The sequence below is a fragment of the Pezoporus occidentalis genome, unplaced genomic scaffold (assembly GCF_034315485.1).
Source record: "Pezoporus occidentalis ecotype Australia unplaced genomic scaffold, CSIRO_AGI_Poc_V1 ctg597, whole genome shotgun sequence".
NCBI lineage: Eukaryota > Metazoa > Chordata > Aves > Psittaciformes > Psittacidae > Pezoporus > Pezoporus occidentalis.
Window position 1 is genome coordinate 1 of NW_026915940.1, and position 17,823 is coordinate 17,823.

The window sequence follows — 17,823 nt, forward strand, 5'->3', positions numbered from 1 at the left end:
GGGGGGGCGATCACAAAGTGGGGGTGCCCTGATTACCCCCCATTTCTTCATTCCCCCCCCCACCAGTGGCCAAGAGGAAATCACTGTTCGATGACAAAGCCGTGGAGATCGAGGAGCTCACCTACATCATCAAACAGGTCTGGGGGGCCGGGGGGCGGTATGGGGGGGGGGTGTATTATGGGATGTTCCTGACCCCCCCCTCCCCGCCCCAAAACCCCTTCCATTGCAGGACATCAACAGCCTGAACAAGCAAATCGCGCAGCTGCAGGAGGTGGTGCGGGCGCGGGGGGGGCAGAACGGGCGCCACGTCCAGACCCACTCCAACACCGTGGTGGTGTCGCTGCAGGTGGGGACATGGAGCAGGGGAGGACATGGGGGGGCACATAGGGACAAATGCATATTCTACATACACCCCCCCCCGGCTCATTCTTCTCCTTCCCTCCTCAGTCTAAACTGGCTTCAATGTCCAATGACTTCAAGTCGGTGCTGGAGGTGCGGACAGAGGTGAGGCACTGACCCCCTTTTTCCTTAGATCCCCCCCTTCTCCTTGGGGCCCCCCCCCTTCTCCTTACATCCCCCTGTTTTCCTCCTATCCCCTTGTTCTTCCATCCCCACCTTTGCCCCCCCCTTTCTTTCCAACCTCTTCTTATCCTGCATTTCCCCCCACCCTCCTGAGTCCCTTTTCCCCCCACTCTTCCCACTTTCCCCCCTTTTCTCCCTCTTTTCTCCCCTTTTCCCTCCCCCATTGCCCCCCAAATTCCTCCTTCCCCCCTTTTCTCCCTCTGACTCCCCCATTGTTCTCCAGTCCCCTCCAGCTGCCTTTTTTTCCCCTCTTTTCCCTCCCCTTTCCCCCAACTCCCCACCTGCCCCCCCTTTTCCTCCCCAACATCCCTCTTTCCCCCCCCTTATCCCCCTCATGACTCCCCCATTGCCTTCCAGTGTTACCCAGCCCCTCTTTGCCCCATTCCCCCCCTTAACCCCCATTTCCCCCCCCAGAACCTGAAGCAGCAGCGCAGCCGCCGCGAGCATTTCTCCCGTGCCCCTGTGTCCGCGTTGCCCCTCGCTGCCGGCAACATGGGTAAGTCCAGGGAGAGGTTGGGGGGCTGGGAGTGGGACATGGGGGTCTTTACCCCCCACACACCCCATGGACCCCCCCATCTCCCCATAGGCAGCTCCGCGGTGCTGCAGGATGAGTCCCCGCGCGCCGGCTCCGTGGCCATTGAGATGGACGCACGGACGAGCCAACAGCTCCAACTGATCGATGAGCAGGTGAGGGCATGGACAATAATGGGTCCTGGTGTCATGGGGGGGACAGTGACGTGTGTATCCCCCCCGAAAATGAGCTTGGAGAATGATGCTCCCGCTGTTGTCCTGCAGGATTCCTACATCCAGAGCCGGGCAGACACGATGCAGAACATCGAATCCACCATCGTGGAGCTGGGCTCCATCTTCCAGCAGTTGGCTCATATGGTGAAGGAGCAAGAGGAGACGATCCAGAGGTGCCAACCCCCGTTTCCCACCTGCTCCGTCCCCATCCATCCTTTCTGTCCATGCCCTCCTTCACTGTGCCCCATCCCATGGCAGGATCGATGCAAGCGTGGAGGACGCGCAGCTGAACGTGGAGGCGGCTCACGGGGAGATCCTCAAGTACTTCCAGTCGGTCACGTCCAACCGGTGGTTGATGATCAAGATCTTCCTCATCCTCATCGTCTTCTTCATCGTCTTTGTTGTTTTCCTGGCCTGAGGATCTTTTTCTTTCCCCTGTCCACCGGTTGGGACAGATGGACTTGATCCGTGCTCTGTGGGGCTCGGACATGGACACTGCTGCGGGGATGGGGTCTGCTGGGACCTGCCCCAGTGCCCCCGAGGACCCCCCCGTTGTCCCCCTCAGGCTGTGGGGGGCACCACCAGCTCCCCACCCTGCAGGTCCCGCAGCCTATGCTGAGGCTGGTCCCTGTTCCCAGCCGGTCATGGTGGCTGCAGACCCCTGCTGGGGGGCCGGGAATGCTGCCACCCCCTGCCCCCAGAGTGGCTGCAGCCCCCTTTTAAAGCTGTGGGGCACCCTGGAGGGGGGCTGTGGACCCCGGTGGGTCCCCTGGGGGGGGGCGGGGCTGAGGGCCTCCATTAAATACCTGGGACCCCCATGGGGAGCTGCAGAACCCCTTAAAACTATGGGACCCTCGCGGGGAGGGCTGTGGACCCCGGTATGGGGTTGAAGACCCTCCCTTAAACTCTTTGGACCCCCTTAAAACTGTGAGACCCCCCTGTGTGGGGGGCTGTGCACCCCAGTAGGGCCCATAGGACCCCCCATTAAACCCCCTGGACCCCCTCTGGGGGGTGCTGCAGTCTCCATTAAAGCTGTGGGACCCCATGGAACTGATGGGGTCCCCCTCCCGAGTTTCCGTGTTCTTCCGTGAGCGGGATTCGAACCTATGACCTCAGGATGGTTTGGGGGGGAGGGTGGTGACTGCGCACGCGTGTAGGGAGGCCGGGAGCTCCGGGCGGAAGTGACGAAGCGGGGGCGTGGCCCGGCGGTGAGGCCGCGGCTGCCGGTGGCGGCGATGGCGGAGGAGGCCAAGGGGGGGTTCAGCGGTGAGCGGCGGGAAGGGGACGGGAACGAGAACGGGAACGGGAACGGGAACGGGAACGAAGGGGAAGGACGCCGGGGGGGGGAGCGGGAGTGGGAGCGGGGCTCTGCAGGCCGCGGGGCTTGGAGGCGGCGCTGGGCCCGGGCTGTGGGCCTGGAACGGGCCGGGAGGGGAATGGGGCCATGGGGGTAAGGGAGAGCGGATGGGGCCAGAGGGGGGAGACGGGAGTCAAGGGGACATAAAGGGGGTGAGGGAACGGAGGTCGGGGATGGGGCCTGGAGAGAGGGGATAGGGGTCGGGGGGAGGAGGTTGGGGTCGGGGAGAGGAGGTTGGGGTCAGGGAGGGGGAATGGGGTCACAGGGGGGAGATGGGCGTCAGGTAAAGGGGGTCTGGGTAAAGGGATCGGGGTTGTGGGGAGGGGAACGGGGCTGGAGGGAGGAGATGGGGAGAGGGGAGTGGGGATCAGGGAGCTGATGGGGAGAGGGGGGCTGGAGAGAGGAAAAGTCGCTTGGAGTGGTCCGGGGGAAGTGATGGGAGTTGGAGGAAGGAGATGGGGGTCCGGGGTAATGGGAGTCACGGAGGGGAGATGGGAGATGGGGGCGGTTCACAGAGGGGATGGGGGTCAGAAGATGGGGCCCTGCAGAGGGGTCCTGGGGGTCCAAGGCTCAGGGCTTCCCCCCCCGAGCGTGGCTCCCGGTGCCCCCGGCAGAGCACGATGACCGGGTGGGCGGGCGCGTGTTCTCGGGCCGGCGGAAGAAGGGCCGGGGCCCGTTCCGGGGCAAGATGTACAGCGAGGTGACCCCGCGGGCGCGGAGCCGCGGCGGCCCCGGCGGGCGCCCGCGCCCCGACGACGACGACGGCGACGTCCCCATGAGCGACGCGCACGACGGCCCCCGCGCCCGATAGTGAGTGCTGAGGGATCCCCCCTTGCTTCCCCGGCTAACCGGGATAACGGGCTTTGCCACGGGTGCCTTGGCTCCACTCTTCCCTGCGTTCCCAGCTTGCCCTATGGGCCCCGGCCCAACCGCACGGCCAACATCCACATCACGGTCCGGAGGGATCTGCCCGCGCCGGAGCGGAGCAGCGGATCCAGCCGGGAAGGGGGGCGCAGGAACTGGTTCAAAATCACGGTGAGTGGGGATGGGGATGGGGGCACCCGGTTTTCCATGGCACAGGAATGGGATGGGGATGGGGGCACCCGGTTTTCCATGGCACAGGAATGGGATGGGGATGGGGGCACCTGGTTTTCCATGGCACAGGAATGGGATGGGGATGGGGGCACCCGGTTTTCCATGGCACAGGAATGGGATGGGGCCAGGGACACCCGGTTTTCCATGGCACAGGAATGGGATGGGGCCAGGGACGCCCGGTTTTCCATGGCGTAGGAATGGGATGGGGCCGGGGCACCTGTTTTTCCATGGCACAGGAATGCGATGAGATCAGGGGCACCCGGTTTTCCATGGCACAGGAATGCGATGGGGATGGGGGCACCTGGTTTTCCATGGCACAGGAATGGGGATGGAGACTGGAATGCTGTTGCAGCAGGGCAAGGGAGCAAATGGTTTTTCCGAAGGCTTGGGGTGAAGGAAAGCAGTCTCGTGTTCCACGAGCAGAGCTTTAGGTGGGATATCGAGAAGAATTTCTACTGGAAATAGGCTGCCAAGGGAAAGGGTTGGGATGCCATCACAGGAGGGATCTAAAAAGTATATAAATTCCTGGAACAGGGACTTAACCCGCAGAAAAGGGGAATGACACCTGGAAAACAGGTTAAATCCATTGGGAATCGCAGCTGAACCAGCTATGGGAGACGTTGCCAATTGAGGCCCAAAAGAATTCCAGGTATTCCTGGAATAAGGATGAGTCATATAACGCAGACATGGTGTTTGTCATGGAATAACCCACTGGAGAGCACCCTTTCCCTTCGGGACAGTGCTGAAACAATCTGGATCATCCCTCCCGCTCGTTGCCAACTGGAATAGCGCGGTTTAGCCCAGTCTTTCCCAGTTTCTCATGGTCTTTCCTTGCTTGCCACTGGGTTCGTGCCTTTTCCAGATCCCCTATGGCAAGAAGTATGACAAGTCCTGGCTGCTGAGCTCCATCCAGAACCTCTGCAGCGTTCCCTTCACCCCCGTCGAGGTGAGGGGGCCGGGGGGGAGCCCTTCCTTCCCGTTTTGGGGGGATTAGGGTGATTTGGAAGCTCAATCCCGACCTTTCCCAGTTCCACTACGACCACAACCGGGCTCAGTTCTACGTGGAGGACGCCACCACCGCCAGCGCCCTCAAGCAGGTCTCCCGCAAGATCACAGACAGGGATAACTACAAGGTGAGAGGCTCCTCCGGGGCTCTGCTTCCCATGGGAATGCTCCCGGGGCACGGAGCCTGCTCCTTCCCTCAGCAGGGGCCCGGTCGCAGCTCTCCGCTGTTGCAGGTGGTGATCGTGATCAACGCCTCGGCACCGCCTCAGTCCCTGCAGAACGAGCTGAAGCCGGAGGAGGTCGAGCAGCTGAAGGTGAGGATGTGGGGAGGGGAAGAGGAAGGGGAAGGGGAAGCACCCGCCTGGTCCTTCCTCTTCACCCTCTTCCTCCCGCTCGCACTGCCCCAGCTGTGCATGAGCAAGAGGTACGATGGCTCCCAGCGAGCTCTGGACCTCAAGAGCCTCCGCGGGGACCCAGGTGAGAGGCACCGGTTACCCTGGGGACACCAGGGATTGGGGCTGTGGGGAGCTGGCTCCCACCCCTCAATTTCCCCCTTTAACCCCTTCAGTTTCCCCCCTAAACCTCTTCACGCCCCAGTTTCCCTCCTGATCCCCCCAATTTCTGCCCTCAGCTCCAACTTCCCCCCATAAAACCCCCAGTTTCTTCTCTGACCCCCTTAATTTCTTTCTTCACCTTCTGATTTCTCCCTTTACTCCCCCAAATTCCCCCCTCACACTGCACAATTTGCTCTCTGATCCCCTCAATTTCCCCCCACGATTTCCCAATTTCCCCCTCTAAAACCCCCAATTTCCACTCGTATCCCCCCCAACTCCCCCCCTGATCCCCTCATTCCCGTCCCCCCCCCAGACCTGGTGGCGCAGAGCATCGACGTGGTGCTGAACCAGCGCAGCTGCATGCTGGTGGTGCTGCGCATCATCGAGGACAACATCCCCGAGGTGAGCCCCTCCTCGGGGAGCCCCCAGTCCATTTCCCCCCCACCACAGTTCCCATTCCCACCCCCCCACATCCCTGTTTGCCCCCCGCAGCTGCAGTCCCTCAACCTGAGCAGTAACAAGCTCTATCGCCTCGATGACCTTTCCGAGCTGGCGCAGAAAGCGGCCGGGCTCAAGATCCTTGACCTCTCTCGCAACGAGGTGGGTGCCCCCCCTCTTTATGTGTGCCCATCCCCCCCTTTATGTGGGGCCCTTCTTTGTGTGCCCCCGTTTTATGTGTCTTTTCCTTTGTGTGCCCCCATGTCCCAAGTGCCCCCCCTCTTTATGTGTGCCCCCTATCTTTATGTGTGCTCCCATCTCCTGTGTGCCCTGCCTTTTATGTGCCCCCATCTCCTGTGTGCCCCCATCTCCTAAGTGCCCCCCCTCGTCTGTGTGCCCCCTATCTTTATGTGTGCCCCCATCTCCTGTGTGCCCTGCCTTTTATGTGCCCCCATGTCCTGTGTGCCCCCATCTCCTACGTGCCCTCCCTTGTCTGTGTGCCCCCATCTTTATGTGTGCTCCCCTTTTTCTGTGCCCGTTTTCCATGTGCTCCCATGCTCTGTGTGGTTCTTCCTTCATGCTTGCCCCCATGTCCTGTGTGTTCCCCTTCTTTACATGTGCATCTCTCTTCTGTGTGCCCCCAATGTTCTGTGTGACCCCCTCTTTATGTGCCTCCCCCTTGATGTGCCTCCACCTCGTCTCTGCCCCCCTTCTGTGTGCCCCTGTCTTTGTGCCCCCTGTCTCCTGTGCACCCCCCTCTTTATGTGTGCCCCCATGTTCTGTGTGCTCTCATCTTCTAAGTGCTCCGCTTTCTCTGTGGGCCCCCCTTCTTTATGTGTGCCCCTACCTTCTGAGTGACCCCTCTCCTGTTTGCCCCCTTTCTGTGTGCCCCTCTCTTTATGTGCCCCCCATCCTCGTGCCCCCCTCACCCCATTCCTGCCCGCCCCATCCCCGCAGCTGAAATCCGAGCGGGAGCTGGACAAGGTGAAGGGGCTGAAGCTGGAGGAGCTGTGGCTGGATGGGAACCCCCTGTGCGACGCCTTCCGGGACCAGTCCTCCTACATCAGGTCAGTGCTAGGCCTGGGGCGGCCCCAGGGGCCCGTGGGCCGCCCCTGCTCCACGGGGGGCACCACGGCAGGACCAGGAGAGGCCGCTTCCACCACCACCCCCCCCCCAGTTCCACTCAGTGGTGCCTGGATCCCCCCCAGTTCCCATCCCGAGGTTCCCCCGGAGCCCCCGGTCGTGGTGCGGAACCGGGGCCGATGCGTTCCAGCTGCTCGGAGCCCTGCTCCCTCCTTCGTGCTTCCTCCTCATTCCCCTGCTTCCCTCCTCATCCTCCCCCTTGCTTCCCTCCTCCTGTCCCTGCTTCCCTCCTCATCCTCATCCTCCTCCCTTGGGAACACACAGCCTCTTCTCCCCAGCACTCCCTGCCCGCTGCTCCTGCCCTCCTGCCGTGCAGACAGGGCTTTGGCTAGCGCTCCCCTCCACACCCCCCACCCCCCCCACCACCATTCCAGGGGGATTTTAAGGGGTGCAGGACCCGATGTGGGGCAAAAATTCCCTCCTGCCCCATGGAGCTGCCTCCCCCCACGCCCACGTTCCGCCCTCGACGATGGCTGGTTAGCCAGAGACGGGTAAGATTCCTCACGGGAGGAACAACCTAAGACAGGCACAGCCGTGCAGTGGCCGAACGCCGCCGCCTCCGCTGCGGTCGGCCTGGGCTGGGGATGCTCCTCCAGCGCCTGCAGCTCGCTCCGGGCAGGTCCCCCCGTGGCATTCCTGGGTTTGCCTGCGCCGGCTCCCAGCAACGGATTCGGGATCTCGGCTCCGGATGCGGCTCCAAACCAGAGCCGGGAGGGAGCAGCACTAAGGAGAAGAGGCTCTGCCCTGGGGGTCCCCATCCCTCTGCCCCTCCTCACTTTGGCTTCACTCCTTCATGGCTCAATGGGGGGGGGCTCCATCTCCCCCCCCCCTTTGCCCCCCCAGTCCCATTCCCCCCATCCCAAAGCAGCAGCTCCACAGCTGTAAACAGCTGGATCGTGCCAATGGTTGTGCCACGGCCGGTGGGAATCTCCCTCTTCCCCCATTTCCCTCCTCCGGGCACCTGCACCCAGGTGAGTATGAGCCAGGTAAGACCCGAGCTGGGTGCGGGGACCCTCAGAGACCCCCCCAAAGGGGCAGGGGCAGCCCTGGGGTGGGGGGGTGGGGATAGAACCAGCGTCCCCCCCACGGATGATGGGGAGCAGCTTTGGGATGCCCCCAGTGCCATGGACCCATGGGGAGGGCAGGGAAAAGTTGGGGGGGGGGGAGTGGTGTGCAGGGAGGGGGTTGGGGTTTGCTGTGGGGGGGGATCCTGGGCACCAAAGTGACTCCGATCCCTCTGCAGCTCCGTCAGAGAGAGGTTCCCGAAGCTGCTGCGGCTGGTGAGTTGGGGGGGGGGGGGGGGGGGGGGGAAGAGGCTTGGGAAGGGGGTAAGGAAGGGACTGGGGGGGCAGGAAGGGGCTGGGGGGGGCAGGAAGGGGATTCTCTTCCCCCAACCCCATGTTTCCTCCCCCCAGGATGGGCACGAGCTGCCTCCTCCGATCGCCTTCGATGTGGAGGCACCAACGACGCTGCCACCGTGCAAGGTGAGGACATGGGCAGGGGGGGCACACGACCCTGGGGGTGTCTGTGTCCTCATCCTGGCCTTGGGGCTGTCACTTGGGGGTCACCATCTTTGTGTCCCCCCTTTCCAGGGCAGCTACTTCGGCTCCGATGACCTGAAGGTTTTGGTGCTGAGGTTCCTGCAGCAGTGAGTGGGGAGGTTGGGGGGTGGGGTGTCTCCCCCCTCTATTCCCACTCCTCTTCATCCTCACGCTCATCCCACGCCATCCATAGGTATTATTCCATCTATGACTCCAGCGACAGGCAGGGGCTGCTGGATGCCTACCACGATGGCGCCTGCTGCTCCCTCAGCATCCCCTTCGGACCCCAAAACCCACCCAGGTACGGTCCCCTGGGACACCCCCCCCCTTGCCCCCCCGTGGCCTTGGGGTGCCTTCTACAAGTGCTTGTCTCACAGGAACAGCTTGAACGAGTACTTTAAGGACAGCAGGAACGTGAAGAAGCTGAAGGATCCCAGTAAGTCCAGCCCCATTGTGAGGAGGCTCCCCAAGGAGGGCTGTGGGCTCCGTGTGGGGCGAGGAGGAGAAAGAAGGGAGGAGGAGCAGAGAGGAGGAGAAGAGAGGGAGGAGAAAGGAGAGGAGAGAGGATGAGGAAGGAGAATGGAGAAGGAGGAGGAAGGAGAACGGAGGAGGAAGGTCTCGGCCTCCATCTCCCCCCAGCCATGCGCTTCAAGCTGCTCAAGCACACGCGGCTCAATGTGGTGGCTTTCCTGAACGAGCTGCCCAAGACCCAGCACGACATCAACTCCTTCATGGTGGACATCTGCGCGCAGACGGTGAGAGAGGGGAAGCCCCGTGGGGCCCTCACCCCCCTTCCCCAGAGCCCTCCTCACCGTCCCCTCCCTTCCAGAACACGCTGCTCTGCTTCGCTGTCCATGGGATCTTCAAGGAAGGTGAGTTCCAGCCCACACACCCCCCCCACCCCCCTCAACCTGGGCTTCAGCCCCAGCTCCCCCTCACCTCCTCCTCTTCCTCAGTGGATGGGAAGTCCCGGGATTCAGTACGAGCCTTCACGCGGATGTTCATCGCCGTGCCCGCCGGCAACACCGGGTAAGGGCCGGCGGCCACCTCCGCCTGCGTTTTGCTGTTGGAAGATGGGGTTGGGCCCTTGAGGGGGGGTTTAGGCCATCTCCAGGTTGGTTTTCACCTCTGGGAGATGAGTTTGAGTCACCTCGAGATGGTTTGGGCCGCTTCAAGGTGGTTTCGGCTTTTGAGAGATGGGTTTAGGTCGTCTTGAGATGGTTTTGAGCGTTGAGAGAGGGGTTTGGGCCATTGGGAGATGGGTTTAGCTGTTGGGAGATGTCTTTAGGCCATGTCTGGATGGTTTTGGCCATTAGGACATGGGGTTTGGCCAGCTTGAGATGGTTTTGGCCATTGGGGGATGGTTTTGGCCGCTTCAAGGTGGTTTAGGCTCTTGAGAGATGGGTTTAGGCCATCTTGAGGTGGTTTTGAGCGTTGAGAAGAGGGGTTTGGGCCATTGGGAGGTGGGTTTAGGCTGTTGGGAGATGTTTTTAGGCCATGTCTGGATGGTTTTGGCCATTAGGACATGGGGTTTGGCCAGCTTGAGATGGTTTTGGCCATTGAGGGATGGCTTTTGCCCATCTCCAGATGGTTTTGATGGTTTGATGATGCTCTTAGGCCATCTCAAGATGCGTTTGCTTGTTGGGAGATGGTTCTGGCCACTGGGAGATAGGTTTTGGCCATTGAGAGGTGGTTTAGTCCATCTCCAGATGGTTTTTGCCTCATGGAGATGGGTTTAGGCCATCTCAGTGTAGTATTGGCCATTGGGGAATGGGTTTTGGCTGCTGGGAGATGCTTTTAGGCCATCTCCAGATGGTTTCGGCCAATTAGGACATGAGTTTTGGCCAACTTGAGACGGTTCTGGCCATTGGGAGATGGGGCTTGGCCAATGGAAGGTGGGGTTTGGCTGTTGGGTGATGCTTTTAGGCCATTTCCAGATGGTTTTGGCCACTGGGAGATGGTTTTAGAGCCCACTGGAAGATGGGGTTTGGCCATTGAGAGATGAGTTTTGGCCATTGAGAGGTGGGGTTTGGCTATTGAGAGATGGGGTTTGGCCATTGAGAGGTGGGTTTTGGCCACTGAGAGATGGGGTTTGGCCATCGGGAGATGGGGTTTGACCATCGGGAGATGGGGTTTGGCCATCAAGAGATGGGGTTTGGCCATCAAGAGGTGGGGTTTGGCCATCGAGAGACGGGGATTGGCCATTGGTAGATGGGGTTTGGCCATTGAGAGATGGGGATTGGCCATCGGGAGATGGGGTTTGGCCATCGGGAGATGGGGTTTGACCATCAAGAGGTGGGGTTTGGCCATTGAGAGGTGGGGTTTGGCCATCGAGAGATGGGGATTGGCCATCGGGAGATGGGGTTTGGCCATCGAGAGATGGGGTTTGGCCATTGGGAGATGGGGTTTGGCCATTGAGAGATGCGTTTTGGCCATTCAGAGATGGGGTTTGGCCATTGAGAGATGGGGTTTGGCCATTGAGAGATGGGGTTTGGCCATCGGGAGGTGGGGTTTGGCCATCGAGAGATGGGGATTGGCCATCGAGAGATGGGGATTGGCCATTGGGAGATGGGGATTGGCCATTGGGAGATGGGGTTTGGCCATTGAGAGATGGGGTTTGGCCATTGGGAGATGGGTTTTGGCCATTGAGAGATGGGTTTTAGCCACTGAGAGAGGGTGTTTGGCCATTGAGAGATGGGGATTGGCCATCGGGAGATGGGGATTGGCCATCGGGAGATGGGGTTTGGCCATCGGGAGATGGGGTTTGACCATCGGGAGATGGGGTTTGGCCATCAAGAGGTGGGGCTTGGCCATCAAGAGGTGGGGTTTGGCCATCAAGAGGTGGGGCTTGGCCATCAAGAGGTGGGGTTTGGCCATCGAGAGATGGGGTTTGGCCATCGGGAGATGGGTTTTGGCCATTGAGAGATGGGTTTTAGCCACTGAGAGATGGGGTTTGGCCATCGAGAGATGGGGTTTGCCCATTGAGAGATGCGTTTTGGCCATTCGGAGATGGGGTTTGGCCATTGAGAGATGGGGTTTGGCCATCGGGAGGTGGGGTTTGGCCATCGAGAGGTGGGGATTGGCCATCGAGAGATGGGGATTGGCCATCGGGAGATGGGGTTTGGCCATCAGGAGATGGGGTTTGGCCATCGGGAGATGGGGCTTGGACATTGAGAGATGGGTTTTGACCATTGGGAGATGGGTTTTGGCCATTGAGAGATGGGTTTTAGCCACTGAGAGATGGTGTTTGGCCATTGAGAGATGGGGTTTGGCCATTGGGAGATGGGGTTTGGCCATTGAGAGATGGGGTTTGGCCATTGAGAGGTGAGTTTTGGCCATTGGGAGATGGTGTTTGGCCATTGAGAGATGGGTTTTGACCATTGGGAGATGAGTTTTGGCCATTGGGAGATGGGGTTTGGCCATTGGGAGATGGGAATTGGCCATTGAGAGATGGGGTTTGGCCATTGGGAGATGCATTTTGGCCATTGGGAGATGGGGTTTGGCCATTGAGAGATGGGTTTTGACCATTGGGAGATGAGTTTTGGCCATTGGGAGATGGGGTTTGGCCATTGGGAGATGGGGTTTGGCCATTGGGAGATGGGGATTGGCCATTGAGAGATGGGGTTTGGCCATTGAGAGATGCGTTTTGGCCATTGAGAGATGGGGTTTGGCCATTGAGAGGTGAGTTTTGGCCATTGGGAGATGGTGTTTGGCCATTGAGAGATGGGTTTTGACCATTGGGAGATGAGTTTTGGCCATTGGGAGATGGGGTTTGGCCATTGGGAGATGGGAATTGGCCATTGAGAGATGGGGTTTGGCCATTGGGAGATGCATTTTGGCCATTGGGAGATGGGGTTTGGCCATTGAGAGATGGGTTTTGACCATTGGGAGATGAGTTTTGGCCATTGGGAGATGGGGTTTGGCCATTGGGAGATGGGGATTGGCCATTGAGAGATGGGGTTTGGCCATTGAGAGATGCGTTTTGGCCATTGAGAGATGGGGTTTTGCCATTGAGAGATGGGTTTTGACGATTGGGAGATGAGTTTTGGCCATTGGGAGATGGGGTTTGGCCATTGGGAGATGGGGATTGGCCATTGAGAGATGGGGTTTGGCCATTGAGAGATGGGGTTTCACGATTGGGAGATGAGTTTTGGCCATTGGGAGATGGGGATTGGCCATTGGGAGATGGGGATTGGCCATTGGGAGATGGGGATTGGCCATTGGGAGATGGATTTTGGCCATTGGGAGATGCGTTTTGGCCATTGGGAGATGGGGATTGGCCATTGGGAGATGGATTTTGGCCATTGGGAGATGCGTTTTGGCCATTGGGAGATGCTTTTTGATCACCTCAAGCTGCTTTTGCCCCCCTGGGCGCTGCTTTATGGCCCCTGCCCAACCCCGATCCCCATCCCCTGCTCTCTCCCCCCAGGCTGTGCATCGTGAACGACGAGCTCTTTGTGCGCAACGCCACGACGGAGGAGCTGCGCAAAGCGTTCCTGCTGCCCGCGCCCACCCCCTCCTCCAGCCCCGTGCCCACGCTGGCGGCCGAGCAGCAGGAGATGCTGGCGGCCTTCGCCATGCAGTCGGGCATGAACCTCGAGTGGTCCCAGAAGTGAGTCCGGGGGGGGGTTAAATGGGGTTTAGGGAAGGTCAGATGGGGTCTGGGGGGGGGGTTCAATGAGTGTGGGAGGGGTCAGATAGGGTCTGGGAGCAATGAGATGGGGTCTGGGGGGGGGTCAGAGGGGGTCTGGGGGGGGTTAAATGGGGTCTGGGGGGGTTAAATGGGGTCTGGGAGCAATGAGATGGGGTCTGGGAGAGATCAGATGGTGTCTGGGGGGGGTTAAATGGGGTCTGGGGGGGTTAAATGGGGTCTGGGGGGGGTCAGATGGGGTTTGGAAGGGTCTGGGGGCATCAGATGGGGTTTGGAAGGGTCGGGGGGGTCAGGTGGGGTGTGGAAGGGTCTGGGGGGGTCAGATGGGGTTTGGAAGGGTCGGGGGGGGTCAGATGGGGTTTGGAAGGGTCTGGGGGGTCAGATGGGGTTTGGAAGGGTCTGGGGAGGGTCAGGTGGGGTTTGGAAGGGTCTGGGGGGGTCACATGGGGTTTGGAAGGGTCGGGGGGGTCAGATGGGGTTTGGAAGGGTCTGGGGGGGGGTCAGATAGGGTTTGGAAGGGTCTGGGGGGGGTCAGATGGGGTTTGGAAGGGTCTGGGGGCGTCAGATGGGGTTTGGAAGGGTCGGGGGGGTCAGGTGGGGTGTGGAAGGGTCTGGGGGGGTCAGATGGGGTTTGGAAGGGTCGGGGGGGTCAGATGGGGTTTGGAAGGGTCTGGGGGGTCAGGTGGGGTTTGGAAGGGTCAGAGGGCTCTGGGCAGGGACCCCTTTGCTCCATGGGGTGGTCTCCAATGTCTCCTCCATCCTCTCCCCTCCCAGGTGCCTGCAGGACAATGACTGGGACTACGGCCGTGCTGGGCAGGTCTTCACCCAGCTCAAGGTGCATGGGGGGGTCCGAACCCCCTTTGACCCCCATCTGCCCCCCCCTAAAGCCCCTCTGAACCCCCCATCCCAGACCCCCTCTGACCCCCCTGTTCTCTCTTGCAGCTGGAAGGGAAGATCCCGGAGGTGGCGTTCCTCAAGTGAGCGCCTCCCCTCCCACCCCCCTCTCCCCCCACCCGTTCCTAGCGTTTTATTCCTCTCGTTTTGTAAATAAACCGTTCCCGGCCCCGTTCCAACGCGGCGCGTTCTGGGGGCGCGGCGCCTTTAAGAGGGGGGGGGGAGTCGAGGTCAGAGCGCGCCGCAACGATGGCGGCGGAGAGCCGGAAGTGAAGGGCTGAAAGGAACCGGAAGTGGAAAGGGGTCAAGATGGCGGCGCCCAGGAGCCGGGCCGCCGCCGCCGCCGCCTTAGCGCTGGAGGTGGCGGCGGCCCCGCCGAAGGACGTGGTTCTGTTCCGGCACGACCGGGACGGGTTCTTCCGCCTGGTCGGGCTCTTCTGCGCGGGGCAGGCGATCTTCTGGGGATACCTGGCTCATTTCGCCTTCACGGCGCTGCGGCCCGCGCCCGGCCCCGCGCCGGGCCCCGAGGATCCCTTCCGGCCCCGCGATAACAAATGGCGCTTCGGCTTCACCGCGTCCTGCCTCACCCTCGGTACCGGCGGGGAGATGAGCAGGGAGCGGGCTGAGGCTGGGGTTCAGAGGGCAGGACCGGGCTCAAACGGGGTCCGGGGCAGCGGGACCGGGTTTAAAGCGGGTCTTAAGGGGGCAGGAGTGGGCTCAGCCCGGGCTGAAGAGCACCGAACCGGGCTCAAACCGGGTCCAGAGGAGCGGGGTCGGGCTCAAACCGGGTCCAGAGGAGCGGGGTCTGGCTCAAACCGGGTCCAGAGGAGCGGGGTCTGGCTCAAACCGGGTCCAGAGGAGCGGGGTCGGGCTCAAACCGGGTCCAGAGGAGCGGGGTCGGGCTCAAACCGGGTCCAGAGGAGCGGGGTCGGGCTCAAACCGGGTCCAGAGGAGCGGGGTCGGGCTCAAACCGGGTCCAGAGGAGCGGGGTCAGGCTCAGAGCACGCCTACGAGGGCAGAACCAGGCTCAGGGGAGCGGGACTGAGCTGTGACAGGGCTCAGACCGGGGGCACGGGAGTAGGGATGGGCTGAGACGGGACCCAGGGCAACGGGACCGGGCTCAGACTGAGCCCAAGGGAGCAGGGACCCGGCTCAGCCGCAGCCTCGGGCAGTGCGGCTGGGCTGAGCCCCCTCCCGCCCCGCAGGCTCCGTGATCATGGCAGCTGGGTGCCTGTTCCCGTTGCGCGCCGTGCGCAGGGTGACACTGCTGCGGGGCGGCACCGACGTCTCCATCAGCACCCACGGGCCGCTGGGGCTGGGGCAGGGCCCCACCATCACCGTGCCCCTGCGCCACGTGTGCTGCCGCTCCCACCGCTCCGAGGTGCCGGCCGCCATCCCCCTCAAGGTGAAGGGACGCCCCTTCTTCTTCCTGCTGGACAAGGAGGGGCAGGTCTGCAACCCCCGGCTCTTCGACGTCACCGTCGGCGCTTACCGCAACCTCTAGGCCATGGAAACGCTGGCTCCCAATAAAGCTCCATCCACCACGTGTCCTGCTCGGTCACTGGCAATGTGGGGAGCCCCCAGCACAGAATCCCCACTCCATAGACTCGGCTGTGCTGAGCTCCATTGTGCTCTTCCTCCTCCCCAGCACATTGCTCATCCCTAAGGGCAGCTGGAGCCGCTGTGGTGGCTCCAGTGGAGCCCTCTCACCCCCTCATTAGCCTCAATCATCCCATTAACTCCAACTCCCCTGCCTCCTCTGGGATCCGTGGGCACTTTCACCCTTGCCTCCTCATCCTCGTGCCCATCCTGCAGGACCAGTTCCTCCCCGAGGACTGATCTGGGGCATTCTGAAGCCATTTCGGGTGCGGGGTTGGGGGTAGCAGAGCTGCAGATTGGGGAGCGGTGTTGGGAAAGGGCTCAGAGCACTTTTGGGGTGTGTAAAGGGCTAATCCTGGGGTCTGAGGTGGGAGCTCCCCCATTGCCCCCACTCCCAGCCGCATCCCCGCGGCCAGCGAGGGGCTGGAGCTGGGCCCCCTTCAACCTGCAGGACCCCTTTGAGCTGAGCCACAACGTGGCAGCCAACGTCAACAAGAAAACAGTGTCGCGCTCTGGGCGCTGCTGCCGCGACGCCGCCAAGTCCTGCGGTACCGGCAGGAAGCCAGCAAGGGCCGGGCCTGGGGGCTCACACGGATCTTCCAGCCGGGAGCAGTGGAGCCGGGAGCAGGGAACGCCGGTGCTTTCCTCATCAACATTCCCTTGGGCTCCACTGGAGGCTCCGAGCAGCTCGGCCGGGAGCCCCGTGGCCGCGGCCCACGGTTCTGGGAGGTCTGTGCCGCCATCGGCTTCGTGCTGAGGGACGTTCTCAAGTGCAGCTGCACCGCAGGGAAGGCACCGGGAGCTCCCGGCGAGGAGTTGGGGCTCTCGGGGGACTCGGAGCTGCCTGAGGAGCCGCCAATGGGCCCGGACACAGCGGAGGAGCTGCTGGCATTGGGCTGCAAGCGTCGTGCTCCCGAGGCACCCAACGGCACCGCGTGGCACCGGGTGTGGACGGGCCGATGCCGCGTGCGCCGGCAGCTGCAGCACAGCGATGGCCCGGAGGGCGATGAGCTGGACCTGGAGCAAAGGGTGTCAGAAGCCATCGTGCAGCAGGAGGGCACCGGGCGCCCGGCAGAGCCGCTGCTTTGCTTTGAGGCCAGCGCGAGGGTGGGGGGCACCCGGTGGGTGCTGCTGCGCCTGCTCCCGTCCCCAGCTCGACACCCCCCCCCCCGGGCTCTGTTTCGGGACTTTTTCCACTTTCTGCAGGGTTTTCTCCCCGCCGCGGTGCGGAGGCGCCTGGGCCGGGGGCTGCGGGGGGGTTCAGGCCCCCAGGACGGGGGGGACCAAGGGGAGGTTTCTTCACCCTGATGTGGGTTTGCTGCAGTAAAAGATTTGGTTTTGCAGCCGTGTCCCGTAGAGGTCGCGGGGGGAGGATTTGGGGGGGGGGAATAACGGAGACATCTAGGAAACGGGGCGCGATGGCAAAGGGCGGGGGCGTGGCATGCAAATGTAACATTAAAATAGAGACGGGTGTGGGCGTGGCTATGCTAATTGACAGCACAAAGCGGGAAGGGGACGCCGGGAGACTCCGCTTGGGAAGGGTTCCTGGAGCTCGGGGGTTGTCGGTGCCCACGGAGCCGGGATGAGCGGTGCGGGAGCAGCGCGGGGAAACGGAGCGGGAAACGGAGGGAGCGCGGAGCGGGGTGGCCGTGATGTGGGGCGGAGCGGCCGCCGTTGGGGCTTGTGGTGAGAGGCGGTGGAGGTATCGCTTCTCGGCCTTTTGGCTAAGATCAAGTGTAGTATCTGTTCTTATCAGTTTAATATCTGATACGTCCTCGATGAGAGGACTTTATATTAAACGGATTTTTGGCCGTGGGAGTCGGACCCGGAGCTTGCTCCATCCGCTCCGCGCATCGTCCCGGTATTGCAGCGCCTCCGGGTTCGGTGCACCCCTGCGGGGACCTCATCCTGGTCAAAAACAGAGCGAAGCCTTAGGGCAGTGGGGGTTCGGAGCGCTGTCCGTGTGCTGTGGGTGCTGCTGCTCCGTTCGGGGTTAACCCGTACCTGTTCTGTGGGTAGACCTCGTGTCCCGGCCAGGGTGTCCGGAGCAGCTCCCACAGGAGCCAGGCTGAGAACATCGGGGCTGGAGAAGAGAAGCTGCGAGGAGAGCTCAGAGGCTGAAGGGGGCTGCAAGGATGCTGGGAGGGACCTGCAGCAGGGACTGGAGCGATGGGACAAGGGGTGATGTGGTCAGACTGCGAGAGGGGAGATTTAGACGGG

General features: G+C 61.8%; 3 protein-coding genes and 1 non-coding gene across 4 annotated transcripts; all 4 read left to right on the top strand.

Annotated features, from left to right (window-relative positions):
• Positions 1 to 56: 56 nt before the first annotated feature.
• STX5 (syntaxin 5) lies at positions 57 to 2,115 on the top strand (the record flags this gene model as incomplete). Its single annotated transcript, XM_062639031.1, has 7 exons — positions 57 to 137; positions 230 to 346; positions 448 to 504; positions 997 to 1,078; positions 1,169 to 1,269; positions 1,378 to 1,499; positions 1,585 to 2,115. Coding segments are annotated over 7 exons (720 nt in total), but the record flags the coding sequence as incomplete, so codon positions are not given.
• A 343-nt stretch (positions 2,116 to 2,458) lies between these two features.
• Positions 2,459 to 14,183, top strand: NXF1 (nuclear RNA export factor 1). Its single transcript, XM_062639033.1, has 21 exons — positions 2,459 to 2,592; positions 3,298 to 3,493; positions 3,589 to 3,718; positions 4,641 to 4,724; positions 4,807 to 4,911; positions 5,017 to 5,097; positions 5,191 to 5,260; positions 5,651 to 5,739; positions 5,830 to 5,937; positions 6,733 to 6,842; positions 8,162 to 8,198; positions 8,334 to 8,402; positions 8,511 to 8,566; positions 8,653 to 8,760; positions 8,837 to 8,895; positions 9,099 to 9,214; positions 9,289 to 9,331; positions 9,416 to 9,488; positions 12,889 to 13,071; positions 13,885 to 13,945; positions 14,053 to 14,183. Exons 1-21 carry the CDS (start codon positions 2,562 to 2,564, stop codon positions 14,089 to 14,091), a joined length of 1,848 nt encoding a protein of 615 aa, XP_062495017.1. The 5' UTR covers positions 2,459 to 2,561; the 3' UTR covers positions 14,092 to 14,183.
• Positions 14,184 to 14,288: 105 nt separating this feature from the next.
• TMEM223 (transmembrane protein 223) lies at positions 14,289 to 15,550 on the top strand. The gene is made up of 2 exons (XM_062639032.1): positions 14,289 to 14,596; positions 15,210 to 15,550. The coding sequence occupies exons 1-2, from the start codon at positions 14,314 to 14,316 to the stop codon at positions 15,506 to 15,508; spliced, it is 582 nt and encodes a 193-aa protein (XP_062495016.1). The 5' UTR covers positions 14,289 to 14,313; the 3' UTR covers positions 15,509 to 15,550.
• A 1,757-nt stretch (positions 15,551 to 17,307) lies between these two features.
• Positions 17,308 to 17,498, top strand: LOC134174259 (U2 spliceosomal RNA). The gene has a single exon (XR_009968579.1). It is a non-coding gene; the product is annotated as a U2 spliceosomal RNA (small nuclear RNA).
• The last annotated feature ends 325 nt before the right edge of the window (positions 17,499 to 17,823 follow it).